Raw genomic sequence first — 12578 nt, 5'->3', positions numbered from 1 at the left:
AGATGAAAATTCCAAATTGTTTCCATAATGTCCACAGAAACATGTCAAACGTTTTTTATAATCAATCCTTAGGTTGTTTTTAAAATATATAATCGTTAATATATCAACCGCAAATGTCTTTCACAGTAGGAGAGGGGAATGCAATGGCTGTCCAAATTCTGTTGCGCAAGCAAATCTCATGTGACCACTTGATGCGATGTTATCGTTCTGGCTCATTTTTCAAAATAAAAGCCTGAAACTATGTCTGAAGACTGTTGACACCTTGAGGAAGCGATAGGAAAAGGAATCTGGTTCATATCCCTTTAAATCCGGCAAAGGGAGGCCACTTCCTGTTTTGATTTCCCTCAGGGTTTCGCCTGCAATATCAGTTCTGTTATACTCACAGACAATATTTTGACAGTTTTGGAAACTTTAGAGTGTTTTCTATCCAATACTATTAATAATATGCATATATTAGGAGCTGAGACTGAGGAGCTGGCCGTTTACAATGGCACCTTTTCATCCAAGCTACTCAATACTGCCCCTGCAGCCATATGAAGTTAAAACTCATTTTTCAACCACAAATTTCTTGTTAACAAATTATAGTTTTGGCAAGTCAGTTAAGACATCCACTTTGTGCATGACACAAGTCATTTTTCCAACAATTGTTTACAGACAGATTATTTCACTGTATCACAATTCCAGTGGGTCAGTGGAGTTTACATACACTATGTTGACTGTGCCTTTAAACAGCTTGGAAAATTCCAGAATATGAAGTTATGGCTTTAGAAGTTTCTGATAGGCTAATTTACATAATTTGAGTTAATTGGAGGTGTATCTGTGGATGTATTTCAAGGCCTACCTTCAAACTCAGTGCCTCTTTGCTTGACGTCATATGAAAATCAAAAGAAATCAGCCAAGACCTCCTTCATCCTTGGGAGCAATTTCCAAACGCCTGAAGGTATCACATTCATATGTACAAACAATAGCATGCATGACCCCAAGCATACTTCCAAGATTGTGGAAAAATGGCTTATTAAGGACAACAAAGTCAATGAATTGGAGTGACCATCACAAAGCCCCGACCTCAATCCTATAGAAAATGTGTGGGCAGAACTGAAAAGGTGTGTGCGAGCAAGGAGGCCTACAAACCTGACTCAGTTACACCAGCTCTGTCAGGAGGAATGGGCCAAAATTAACCAAACTTATTATGGGAAGCTTGTGGAAGGCTACCCGAAATGTTTGACCCAAGTTAAACAATTTAAAGGCATTGCTACCAAATACTAATTGAGTGTATGTAAGAGAAAATACAGTAGACGGCACACGTCAAACGTGTGATTTATGACCCTACTTTATAGGTCAGGTTCATCGCTCTCATGTTTATCTCTGTCAGCGCGATGCATGCAGAAGCCTGGTGGCTGAACCAATTCCGACAACATATCCCGAGAGAGCCGTGTTTCCATGAAACAGAGAATGTTGCAATCTCTGATGTCTCTCTGGAAGACAACCCTATAATTTCGTCTACCTTGTTGTCAAGAGACTGGACATTGGCTTGTAATATACTCCGGAGCGGTGGGCGATGTGCACGTCTACGGAGCCTGGTCAGGTGGCCACCTCGTCAGCCCCTTCTGCGACTTCGTTGTTTTTGGTCGACTACTGGAATTAGATTCATTGTCCTGGGTGGTGGTCCAAACAGAGGATCCGCTTCAGGAAAGTCATATTCCTGGTCGTAATGTTGATTATGCACTTAAATCCAATAGTTCTTCCCGGCTGTATATAATAAGACTTATTTCCTGGGGTAACAATGTAGGAAATAATACATTAAAACAACTAAATACTACATAGTTTGCCTAGGAACTCAAAGTGAGGCGACCATCTCTGTTGGCGCCATGAGGAGAGAAAATTGAGCTCAGGTGTATCCTGTTTCCATTGATCATCGTTGAGCTGTTTCTACAACTTGATTGGAGTCCACCTGTGGTAAATTCAATTGATTGGACACACATCTCTCTATAAGGTCCAACAGTTGACAGTGCATGTCAGAGTAAAAACCAAGTCAGGTCGAAGGAATTGTCCGTAGAGCTCCGAGATAGATCTGGTGAAGGGTACCTACCAAAAAAATGTTTGCAGCATTGAAGATCCCCAAGAACACAGAGCCTCCATCATTCTTAAATGGAAGAAGTTTGGAAACACCAAGACTCATCCTAGAGCTGGCTGTCAAGCCAAACTGAGCAATCGGGGGAGAAGTGCCTTGGTCATGGAGGTAACCAAGAACCCAATGGTTACTCTGACAGAGCTTCAGAGTTCCTCTGTGGAGATGGGAGAACCTTCTACAAGGACAACCAAGGTTGAATTCTTTGGCCTGAATGCCAAGCATTGTTCCCGATCCAACCTGTCAGCACTTGAGAGGATCTGCAGAGAAGAATGGAAGAAACTCCACAAATACAGGTGTGCCAAGCTTGTAGAGCCATCCCCAAGAACAATTGAGGCTGTAATCGCTGCCAGTGGTGCTTCAACAAAGTACTGAGTAAAGGGTCTGAATTGTCATATTTCAGTTTTTTATTTTTAATACATTTGCAAAAGTTTTTGCTTTGTCATTATGGTGTATTGTGTGTAGATTGATGAACAAAAACGATGTAATACAATTTAGTATAAGAATGTAACTTATCAAAATGTGGAAAAAGTCTATATACTTTCCGAACACACACAGGTGCACACTCAAAGTGAACCAGTATTTCTAGACTGGCAGAATTGTTGTATTACACTTCAAGTCATGGTGGAAGCTAGGTTATCTTAACAGTAGTTGCAGTATAGACCCACAGGGCCTTCAGTAGTTGACTAATCTAACTATTTTAATAATGAGCTGGGCTGATGTCTCTGATTCACCTATTACAGTGAGGGTTGAGGTGGCTGTGAGCTGAGGGCTGGTGCTCTGGACCACATAGACCCCTGAGTAGACCACCGTGATGGAGGTCAGGGTCAGAGTCCCCATGCTGACGTCCACCGATGCCCTGCCATTGTGGCTTGGGAACATGGCCTGCTGGGCCCCGACCAGGTCAGGATCTGAGGGTCCCCCACAGTCCATCTGCCGCTTTGCAGCTGAGTGACCGGAAGCTGAAGCTCAGCACACCTGGAGAAGAGTGGAAAGATGGGTCTTTAGCGTCCAGTGGTCAACAATCCTGGTCCTGGAACACAACAGGGTGAACCCACTTTTGTTCCTCTTCCAGCTAAACAGTTGCTGATTAAGACAGACATGAGCTTAATTCACAGTTTCTAGTCATTTTGAAGTCATATTATCACAGTCAAATATGAACTTGAGGTCACTAGTCTTTAACATGCAATATTTTGGGGACATTTGTTAGATACTACCTGGTAAATACAACTTTGTAATTTATTTGGTAATGATATAATACAAATACAATAAACAGGTACTCAATCAAAAAAAGTTTTCACAAACTATCTAGTATAAAACTGTATCCACTTTAGAACAAGTTGCGATTTCTAGATTCCCATTTTACTGTAAATGTCTCTATTTTACACTTTAATTTCTCCATCTTCTTTACAGTAAATGAAACTGAAACTTAACTCCCTGAGTTACTTGTATTATTGAAAAATAAGACATGTTACCTTGTATCAAAGCCAGTAGAAGAACATGTGGGACTCTTTTATATTAGTATTTTGGGGTCCAGCCCCCTACCCAAATACCTCAGGAAACAAGCTAATGTATCTTTTTATGCCAGTGTCCATCATATAGTACTCATTCTTGTCAAACTACAAAAGCGGTCCCACATTTTGTAGTTTTCTTTCTACAAACATTTTCCTTGGTGGCAATGTGTGAATGACCAATTAGGGTAATCTGATTGACAATGGTGACAGAGAATGTGTGTGATCTCCGAGTCACCTATCCCCTTTCATCCCTCCTGTCTCCTTCACACTTTTACAGAGTGTGTAGCCTTATTGTGGCAATGGCATTGTAGTAAAGAATCATTACAAATATTTTCACCGATCAATTAGACATAAAAATATATATAAATAGTATTACTTCTATAGTATTTAATTGTGTGTAGTTTAAGTCTATATTTTCTGACTACAGTTTTACTGGTTTGGAACAGAGCTAAAGTCTCTTTGCAAAACACCATGACAACAAAATGTGTTAAATGTTTATAATGTAGTCAGCAAGTACAGAATAGAATGGTACATCAAGTATCATATTGGGGTGGCAGGTAGCCTAGAGGTAAGAGCGTTGGACTGGTAACTGAAAGGTTACAAGATCGAATCCCCGAGCTGACAAGGTACAAATCTGACGCTCTGCCCCTGAACAAGGCAGTTAACCCACTGTGCCTAGGCCGTCATTGAATAATTTGTTCTTAACTGACTTGCCTAGATAATATATATATATATATATTGTGTCTGTGATATTGTAACATCATACAGTACATAATTTACATCCCCATTTCACAACTTTCACAAATATTGAGAAATCTCCCTCTGTTATTCCTGGCAGTGTTTGTGTAACATGTTGTGGGGGCAGGAAAAAACTTGTCATGCGAAAGACACTCAGCTATTCTATGAAACCAACATAAGTACCCACATGCTGTATTACAAAGCTCTCAGGATGAGGGTAAGAGGTCATATTAACCAACATAAAGCCCTGAGGGAGAGAACAAGCACCCTATCATAACACCATCAACATGAGAGCTGAGTTGAACAGTGGGATATTGTACTAATCTCTATTCCAAGCCTGAATGTTCTGCCTGCTCATGTAACAAGTGTTGTATTTCATGTCATATAATTACACAAAATCTGAACAGTTCTCATGTCTGATATTAGTGTACATTCCTTTTGGTGGTGTAAGTGCCCTTTTTAATGTCGCACACTTCCTTCTCCTTTGTTCCCCCCATAAGCATCCCCTGCCTTCTTACATCTTCCCTGTCTACCCTGTCTACTCTACACATGTAGAAGAGGTAGGTTACAGTGAAATTGTCCCATGGAAATCATAATCAATCCTTCCTAATATTGAGTAGCACCCCGTTTTGCCCTCAGAACAGTCTCAAATCGTCGGGGCATGGACTCTACAAGGTGTCGAAAGCATTCCACAGGCCAATGTTGACTCCAATGCTTCCCACAGTTGTGTCAAGTTGGCATGATGTCCTTTAGGTGTGTACTATTCTTGATACACACAGGAAACTGTTGAGCACGAAAAACCCAGCAGCGTTGCAGTTCTTGACACACTCATACCGATGCGTCTGGCACCTACTACCGTGCCCCGTTAGTAGGTGTCCCTGTACCCCGGCATTTAAATATTTTCTCTTGCTCATTCACCCTCTGAATGGCACACATACACAATCCATGTCTTAATTGTCTTAAGGCTTAAAAATCATCCTTTAACCTGCCCCCCCTTCATCTACACTGATTGAAGTGGATACAGCAAGTTACATCAATAAGGAACCATAGCTTTCACCTGTATTTACCTAGTCAGTCTATGTTATCCTTTTTGGGATAAGGGACAGCATTTTCACTTTTCGATGAATAGCGTGCCCAGAGTGAGCTGCCCCCTACTCTGTCCCAGATGCTAATATAAGCATATTATTATTAGTATTTGATAGAAAACACTGAAGTTTCTAAAACTTTTTGTATGATGTCTGTGAGTATAACAGAACTCATATGGCAGGTGAAAACCTGAGAAAAATCCAACCAGGAAGTGGGACATTGAGGTTTGTAGTTTTTCAAAGCTTGGCCTACCGAATACACATTGAGATATGGATAAAGTTGCACTTCCTACAGCTTCCACTAGATGTCAATCGTCTTTAGAAACTTGAATAAGGATTCTATTATAAAGTAGGGGCTCATGAGACCTCTTTGAGTCAGAAGACTGGCAGAGAGCCTTAGTCTCTGCCAAATCAGTCATATATTTTCGACCTGGGATTCCTGGGAGTGCCTTCTGATGAAGAGCATCAAAGGTAAGTGAATATTTATGGTGTTGTTTCTAACCTTGTTGACTCCAAAATGACGGATATTCCTCTGGCTGTTTTGGGTTCTGAGCGGCGTTCTCAGATTATGCTTTTTCCGTAAAGTTTTCTTGAAATCTGACACAGCGGTTGCATTAAGGAGAAGTCTATCGTTAATTCTGTGAATAACACTTGCATCTTTTATCAATGCTTATTATGAGTATTTCTGCAAAATCACCGGATGTTTTGGAATCAAAACATTACTGCACTTAAGGCGCCAATGTAAACTGAGATTTTTGGATATAAATATACACATTATCGAACAAAACATACATGTATTGTGTAACATGTTGTCCTATGAGTGTCATCTGATGAAGATCATCAAAGGTTAGTGATTAATTTTATCTACATTTCTGCTTTTTGTGACTCCTATCTTTGGCTGGAAAAATGGCTGTGTGTTTATTTTTACTTGGCTATGACCTAACATAATCATTTTTTGCTGTAAAGCATTTTTTTAAATCGGACACGATGGGTAGATTAACAAGATGTTTATCTTTCATTTGCTGTATTGGACTTAATGTGTGAAAGTTACATATTTATAAAAAATATTTTTTAATTTCGCGCTCTGCCTTTTCAGCGGAATGTTGTCGAGGGGTTCCGCTAGCCTGCGCTAGAAAGGTTATGGAAGGACTTTTGTTTTGCGGCCATTGTTTCTCCCTGTCCTATTGAAAAACCTACACTCCCGGTTGATATATTATCGAATATATTTTTTTTTAAACCTGAGGATTGATTATAAAAAACGTTTGACATGTTTCTGTGGACATTATGGATATTATTTGGAATTTCCGCCTGCGTTGTCGTAACCGCTCTTTCCGGTGGATTTCTGAACATAACGCGACAAACAAACTGAGGTATTTTGGATATAAAAATAATCTTTATGGAACAAAAGGAACATTAGTTGTGTAACTGAGTGAAAACGTGAGTGAAAACGTCCGAAGATCATCAAAGGTAAACGATTAATTTGATTGCTTTTCTGATTTTCGTGACCAAGCTACCTGATGCGTATGGTGTGAAGATAGTGTGATAGGGCCCCCCCCCCTTGGGTTGTGCCGTGGTGGAGATTTTTGTGGGCTATACTCGGCCTTGTCTCAGGATGGTAAGTTGGTGGTTGAACATATCCCTCTAGTGGTGTGGGGGCTGTGCTTTGGCAAAGTGGGTGGGGTTATATCCTTCCTGTTTGGCCCTGTCCGGGGGTGTCCTCAGATGGGGTCACAGTGTCTCCTGACCCCTCCTGTCTCAGCCTCCAGTATTTATGCTGCAGTAGTTTGTGTCGGGGGGCTTGGGTCAGTTTGTTATATCTGGAGTACTTGTCCTGTCCTATTCGGTGTCCTGTGTGCTCTCTCTAATTCTCTCTTTCTCTCTTTCTCTCTCTCGGAGGACCTGAGCCATAGGACCATGCCTCAGGACTACCTGACATGATGACTCCTTGCTGTCCCCAGTCCACCTGGCCGTGCTGCTGCTCCAGTTTCAACTGTTCTGCCTTATTATTATTGGACCATGCTGGTAATTTATGAACATTTGAACATCTTGGCCATGTTCTGTTATAATCTCCACCCGGCACAGCCAGAAGAGGACTGGCCACCCCACATAGCGTGCTTCCTCTCTAGGTTTCTTCCTAGGTTTCGGCCTTTCTAGTGAGTTTTTCCTAGCCACCGTGCCACTATTATAATGCGTGCTTCTACACCTGCATTGCTTGCTGTTTGGGGTTTTAGGCTGGGTTTCTGTACAGCACTTTGAGATATCAGCTGATGTACGCAGGGCTATATAAATAAATTTGATTTGATTCTACACCTGCATTGCTTGCTGTTTGGGCTTTTAGATTTGAATTTGATTATAACAGCAGCTTTTCATAGGACTTTTCCTTGGAGACAGCAGGGTTGTCTCTGCTCCATAGTGAGGGGAGGGACAGTACAGTGTACTCTGCTGGTATGTCTGGCAGTGGATCTGGAGGTATGCTGGCTACGCCAATCAAAGACCAAAGTTGACAACTCCATACAGAGACAGCTACCTATTACCACACTCATTTGGGAGTTTATTTTATCATCTCAACAACAACAAAGATAATAATAATACAGTACGTATTGCAAATAAGAAAATATTACATAGATAACATCAATATGTACGTTTTGTTATTTTCTCATCGTTACCCACTGCATGTGGATGATAAACATAATTCACTGGAAACTTCCAATGACTCAACTATCATTATCCCACAACAGAGGAAACATTCTTATATCCTTATATTCTTACTCTGAGAAATGAGCATTCTTATTTGACAGGATTAAGAGTTTCAAAACGTTGGTTCCTGTTTTATTATTCGTTCTGAAGGTGAACCTGAACTCATTCAATGTTCTCCTCTGTCCTTCCCATCGTCTGTAGTCTTATAGCGCCCCTCCTAGGGATCCAGGAGGAACAGCAGTCCCATACAGAGGACCAGTCCTAAAACTCCACTCAGCCTCACTGTTTCAGCTCCTGATACTGTGGGTCCTGCATGAGGGAACAATAACATGACTTCAGTCTGGGATTTTGGAGATGAGTATTTTACCATGTAGTACGCAGGTATTCTAGCTAGGTTAAAAAACAAAGCATTTCGATTTAAATATTTCGATTTAACAGTACCTACAACTGGGTTTAAGCATGAGTTAATACATTTTGTATCAAGATAACTTGGTGATAATAGTGTAGGAATATTTTATGAGGGATATTATTATATAAGGCGAAGTGTAGTGTAGTTTTACAGTATGGTGAATCAGTTCGTTGGAATTTTGATAATCAATTACTATCTACCTTTATGCATTGCTGAATGAATGTGGTCAGTTCACCATTAAATCTGCCAAAGAGTAATCAGTCTCCATCCTGGGTTTGTCTAGAGAGTCATTTCTTTACGATCTAAAGAACCCTCAAACAATCACAAAACTGCCATTGCAAGAATTGATTCTGCAGTGAAGCTTAATTTGATCAAACATTAAAACGGGAGTGACTACCTGTGACCTTCACTGTCTTGGAGGCCTCTGCAGAGCGTCCAGCTGCTGTGTTCTCCACCACACAGGTGAAGTTCTGGACCGTACCAGGTACCGACAGGATCCATTTCAGGATATTCTTCCTCACGGAGAAGTAGGCGCTAGTAAGGATACCCCCCCTCAATGGCCAGCGGATGGAGCAGTCCAGGTCGACAGTGCAGTTCACCTTGCAGGTAAAGGTGTATTCCCTCCCAGGCAACACTGTGTCAGGGCCACTGATACTAACACTCCAATGATCAACTGTCAGTCAGCAAAGGAAGAAAATGTCAGCAAAATAGCTTTGCCTGTACATTTTGTTGAAGGAAAATTGGACAGGATCACCCATATTCACTGATTCTCTCAAATGAAGCGTAGGCGTTACATCTTATACTTACAGTTTAGCAGGTAGCCCAAGCTTATGACCTTGCTTTCAGCCATGTTTGCCATGGTCACCTCGCACTGATAGAAGCCACCATCAGAGGGCAGCAGGGAGTTGAAGTGGAGGGAGGTGTTGTGTTCCAACAGGTTTATCCTGGCGTCTGGAGCTACAACCTGGCCGTCTTTGTACCAAAGCACTGGCAGGCCTGGGAAGGAGCCGTTACAGTCCAGGCTGAAGGACTGGTTGAGGATGGGGAGAGAGAGCTGTGAGCTGGGCCTCACGGACACTGAGCCTGGAACACACAGAAGGGAGATCCAGAGGTGTGATTGGTGGGACGGTTAGGGATAGGAATCTGAGGCATATTCAATCCTGGCAGAAAGCTGGTTTTCCATATTGTCACGGCCCCTCCTCTGCATTGCAGGGGCGGTTCCTCCTGAAGGCAGAGGAGGGTCATTAGTGATTGGAGCCACCTGGGCTCAGGGTATTTAAACTGCTTCACTAACCACTCTTGTCTCTCTCTCTGCTCCTCCAGGTATGATCCTGTTTTGTTTGTTCCTTTGTAGTTTTACTTAGTTTTCACTCAGTCAAATTCACACACACAGATTCACGCATCCCTGCACTTTACATACACCCTACATTATGATACTTTCACACCTCATTCCTTTTTTCTTTAAAGTTCATAGTTTGGGTTTATAATAAAGAACCTTTTTGATTGGCCTATACCTGTTTGTGTCCCCTCATTTTTGCCACAGGCTATGAGCCGGCCTGTGACAATATGAATTGAGTTCGGTCGGTCATTGTGGTAAATAAATTTAGATGCCAATCGCCATATAAAGACCAAAGAGGAAAAAGCCTGGAAGGTGGAGAGATGACTAGAAATGATTCAGTTGATAATTTTATCTGTGTATTAATTGTAGAGGACCTTGTGCATTTCAGGTAAAATAACAACTCAACATTTATATCCCAGGACAAATTAGCTGGAAAAAGGAAGCTAGCTAAATAGGGCAAATTAGTTAGCAACTCCAAGCTAGCTAGCTAAATTGCCATAAATGTTTAATGCTTTTCGACCTGTCACCAAATTAATATAATTGGTTCAGGGTTTCGTGTTCAGTGTGGGGGGACAAAATCAATTTGCGCACTATGGCGCACGCGCACGGCCAGTTTAAGTACGGTGTAAGGACAATGGACTATAAAGTATTCTTATTTTCCTTGGAAGGGGTTGACACTAGATTTAAAAATCTGTAAAACAGGATGCAGTGGTGGCTGGAGTAGTGTGAGCCTCTGTAGCACAGTTGGTGGAGCATGACTCTTGCGACACCAGGATAGTGGGTTCCATTTCTGGGACCACATGCACGCATGACCGTAAATAAAAAACAAAAAAATCTCTTACTTTTCACCTCCAAGATTGTGGTTATGCTCTTTGAGCTCCCACTCTCTGTGTTGACCGCAGTACACTGCAGCTCCACAATGCGGTCCAGACCGTCTGGGGTCCAGGTCAACTCACTCCCATTGAAAGTGCGCCCCTTCAGCAGCCAGGTGTAGGTGCATCCTGGGATGCAGTTGGAGGTACAGGTGAAGGTCGTCTTGTATCCATCTCTCACCCGACCCACGTAGGAAAGGCCTGTTAAATTAGGACCACCTGCAAGGGAGATTGATTTACTATACTGTTCATTGTTACAGCATAATAAGCCCATGTCGCAATATTATAATAAAATAACAAACACAATGCCAAACACTATGATACTAAACATATAGTAAAATGTGTCTCTATATAATTGCGAGTTAACATAATTTCTTTGGTGGTAATGGTAAGAGATTAGAGGTAGTCTTTGATGGTTTCAGGTAGTTTGATACTCACTAGGATTAGGAGATGCTGCTGAGACACTGGTAGGATCAAGGCCTCCTGGAGATATATATGAGAGAGAGAGAGAGAGAGAGGGGGGAGAGAGAGACAGAGACAGAGAGGACGAGGAAAGATAGAGACTTCATTAAAGAGGCAATCAGCAGTAAAATCAATAACAAAGCTGAAGCCCCACCCCTGGATCGGTAAAAAACAGAGGGATGGGGCTGGAGATATCAAACCACTCTAATTCATAGACAGAGCTATGGATGTAAGGACTGATCATCCAATATATCAAAATTATAGTTTTGACCATGTGAGGCTATACAGTTTGTTTGCATTTGCTTTTTTTTTAAAACATTGGATTAAAACAAGCTTATTTTGGGGGTTCTGATGGGGAACGACAGCTGAACTAAGCTCATGAAGCATTTTAAAGTTATATTCTTCAAGAATCAATGGGTACATATCATTCATTCATTTACATTCAAGTCCAAAAATGGTGTAGCAGCTGCTGACTGCTGTATCTGAATAATGTTGTTTGACTCATGTGAGTGGCTAACAATTTGCCCTATATGTTGTACAATGATCACACTGAAATTGTGACTTTGTGTGTGTGCATGTGTGTGAATGACTTTATTCTTATTTTTGTGTCAAATCGACATTTGCCGGCTCATCCGTTATGGAATTAATTGACTGAATGATTCAGTCATTTGTGTGTGTGTGTGTGTGTGTGTGTGTGTGTGTGTGAGAGAGAGACCCCTTACCTGTCAGTGTCAGTACCAACACAGTGTAGAAAGTCTTCAAATAGAATGCCATAGTATTACCCCTCGATTCTTCTACCACTCTCTGTGGCCACCCAAAATATGTGGACACCTTTATATCTTCATTAGTACAGGAAGTATTGTGTTGACATACTGTAATGTCTTGGATTTCAACATTTGAGTCACAAAATTGGGATTTATTCATACATTCTTTAGTCATGTCTCAGCCATCTTGTGCTAAGAAACCTTGAGTAGAGATTCCAGGTTGCTAAAACATTTTTGTTTTTATTTCCTTACCTTACTCAAAGAGTAGGCTGGTTTAAATGATAGTGTGTACAGTAGTAAGTATTGGCAGAGTTCAGACTTGTGTAAAATGCCTTCCTTTGTCCTTCATGACTGCTGCTGATTCCAAAATGTCCTGTTGCCCCAAAGCTGAATGTTTCAGTTGACGACCATCATTAGTTGATTCAATTGAATCATGTGTGTTAGAGTTGGGCTGGAACAAAAGCCTACACACTACCCTGTAGTCAACCCCTGTGGTTTGTGTATGATATCCCCCTGGTTAACTGGGTCACTGGAGTTCTTTACTGATCAAGTTCCCTGACCTCTTCGCAA

At 41.4% G+C, this 12578-nt stretch overlaps 1 protein-coding gene across 1 annotated transcript; it reads right to left on the bottom strand.

Moving 5' to 3' along the window:
* Positions 1-7989: 7989 nt before the first annotated feature.
* LOC115101322 (carcinoembryonic antigen-related cell adhesion molecule 20-like) lies at positions 7990-12072 on the bottom strand. The gene is made up of 6 exons (XM_029620714.2): positions 11967-12072; positions 11221-11265; positions 10753-11001; positions 9379-9654; positions 8969-9244; positions 7990-8471 (listed from the first exon to the last, which is right to left on the bottom strand). Exons 1-6 carry the CDS (start codon positions 12016-12018, stop codon positions 8380-8382), a joined length of 990 nt encoding a protein of 329 aa, XP_029476574.2. The 5' UTR covers positions 12019-12072; the 3' UTR covers positions 7990-8379.
* Positions 12073-12578: the final 506 nt, after the last annotated feature.

This window comes from Oncorhynchus nerka, linkage group LG3 (assembly GCF_034236695.1).
Source record: "Oncorhynchus nerka isolate Pitt River linkage group LG3, Oner_Uvic_2.0, whole genome shotgun sequence".
Lineage (NCBI taxonomy): Eukaryota > Metazoa > Chordata > Actinopteri > Salmoniformes > Salmonidae > Oncorhynchus > Oncorhynchus nerka.
This window is presented reverse-complemented; position numbering and strand designations above follow the sequence as displayed.